General features: G+C 47.6%; 1 protein-coding gene across 1 annotated transcript; it reads left to right on the top strand.

The window, feature by feature from the left end:
• Positions 1-670: 670 nt before the first annotated feature.
• On the top strand, positions 671-1,370 carry FOBCDRAFT_209643 (uncharacterized protein; the record flags this gene model as incomplete). The annotated part of the gene is made up of 3 exons (XM_059609276.1): positions 671-681; positions 717-1,212; positions 1,263-1,370. 3 exons carry the CDS (start codon positions 671-673, stop codon positions 1,368-1,370), a joined length of 615 nt encoding a protein of 204 aa, XP_059466445.1.
• Positions 1,371-1,943: the final 573 nt, after the last annotated feature.

A 1,943-nucleotide genomic window follows, 5' to 3' on the forward strand; every position in this document is an offset into this window, starting at 1 on the left:
TAGTGCATGAAGATTCATGCCACGAGAAGCTTATCAGCGTGGAACCATCATTCCAGAACTACTAGAGCACCGGATGCGACGAGTAGCTTGTACCTTATTCAATAGTTCCGAGATCAGATAAGAATGATTGGTTCGCCACAGGACGGCGCTGGTATCTTATCGATGAACTATGTCTATCAATGCCTAGTCTTACCTAGATTTGGTTCGGATCCGGTCGAGGCTAGATCTGCATAGTAGCCTCGGAAACCTAAAATAACAATACGGCCATAGATCATCAGGCCCAGACAAAACGTCTTACCAGGATGTCGGGCCCATCTGGTCGAGATCAGGAAACTGGCGGCTTTACGGAGAGATTCTCGACGGTCAAGGCCCAGGGAAGTCTAGATGCTTTAGACCATTCTTCCGGATCCCAGAGAGCAGCAAGCTCTATATAAGAGGGATGGCCCGTCGACATTCGATATTTTATTCAAAACCAGACAAGACGATCAAATCGTATCCTAACTATCTTCTAAGCCTTTATCTGCGAGGTTTCTTCATTCTTTTTCAACTTTCAACGGTTTGCGAAATTCCCTTCTTCAAAAATGTTGAACTTCTCTCGCTTGCATCTCTGTTCCTTATAAAATCTTCCAATACATTGCCTCATACGAGTTTCCTCCTCTCACCCGCCGCGATGACTAAGGCGTAAGCGTCAATGCCACTGGTGGGAATGAAACCAGCGCAGTTCTACACCCGGTTATTCCTCCTGCCATTGACCCCGAGGATCTTGACATCCTCAAACTCGATACTTCAGTTACGCTGGCGTGTGCCAGGCTCACCACTCAGCACAAAAAGAAGCGCAGTGATGGCATCTTCTCTCAAGCAAACTTGACCTTTGCTTATCCAACAATACCGCTTGATTACTCCAATTACGTCTCGGATATTTCTTGCAAAGTCGGCCGTCTGACTGCCATACTGAGTGACGGTGCTTACGACCTTGCAAAGTCGGCCTGGAAAGGGAAAGGTCCTCTCATCCTTGTAACGGCAGTGGATGGTTTAAGTGACGATGATACCAAGGAATTCTTCATTACCAAGTCAATCACATTCTCAGACAAAGACCACACTTTTACTGCTAAGGGCCTTTCAGTCGGATACAGAGATGTGATTACTTATTTTGACCTGGCTTGGGGTAATGTTGGAATTTTGAAGTTGAAGCGATCTATGGACAAGGGAGACGTAAGTAGTATCATCCTCATCTGAGCCACTTCAACTCACAACTATCGCAGATATTCCAGCCACACGCCCTTCATCCACGAGTCACCTTGCCTAAAGCCTCATGGGACATCAAGCTCAGCGATCCACGAGTCTTAGGCATCGACTCATCTGCACCATGAGAGAATGTCGCACTGCTCTACAGATACGGCAAGGCAGGTGGCACAAAAGACAACTCATTTTCAAAGGGCCAAGTCTCTAATCAGAATAATTCTACCTTCCATCCCAATCCCAAAAAACCTGCCCCCGTTGATTACGGCCTTGGCCTGTACTGCGTGGACTGTAGCTTTGGAGGCACAACCCAAATCTGGGGAAGCATTGCGGCCCGCATTGCAATAGTCCAGGAGCAGCTGAGTTGTGAGAAGAATTGTAAGCGCAGGTCTTCAGGGAATGCTCTATTGTACACTTACAATATATGGAGAAAAGGAGATGTTTCTCCACAGTTCCCAAAGTGCGTTCCTGCCTTGCCCTTTTTGGTTCGGTTTGGTGAGTTGTCGAAATCCTACACTTTGCCCTCTATCAGCTGCGTCTGGATGCCATTCCAGCCATGCAGAAGATCGAACTGGGTTCTTTGGAGTCTCTCCTGCCACTTCCCTAACTACGTTTTATTGCCCCAATCATACCCAGCGATAGAGGATCCTAGAGCGAAGTAGACACCGCCCTTGTCTGCGACCCACGTGCATTGCAAGACGGTA

The sequence above is a fragment of the Fusarium oxysporum genome, chromosome XII (genome assembly GCF_013085055.1).
Source record: "Fusarium oxysporum Fo47 chromosome XII, complete sequence".
Classification (NCBI taxonomy): domain Eukaryota; kingdom Fungi; phylum Ascomycota; class Sordariomycetes; order Hypocreales; family Nectriaceae; genus Fusarium; species Fusarium oxysporum.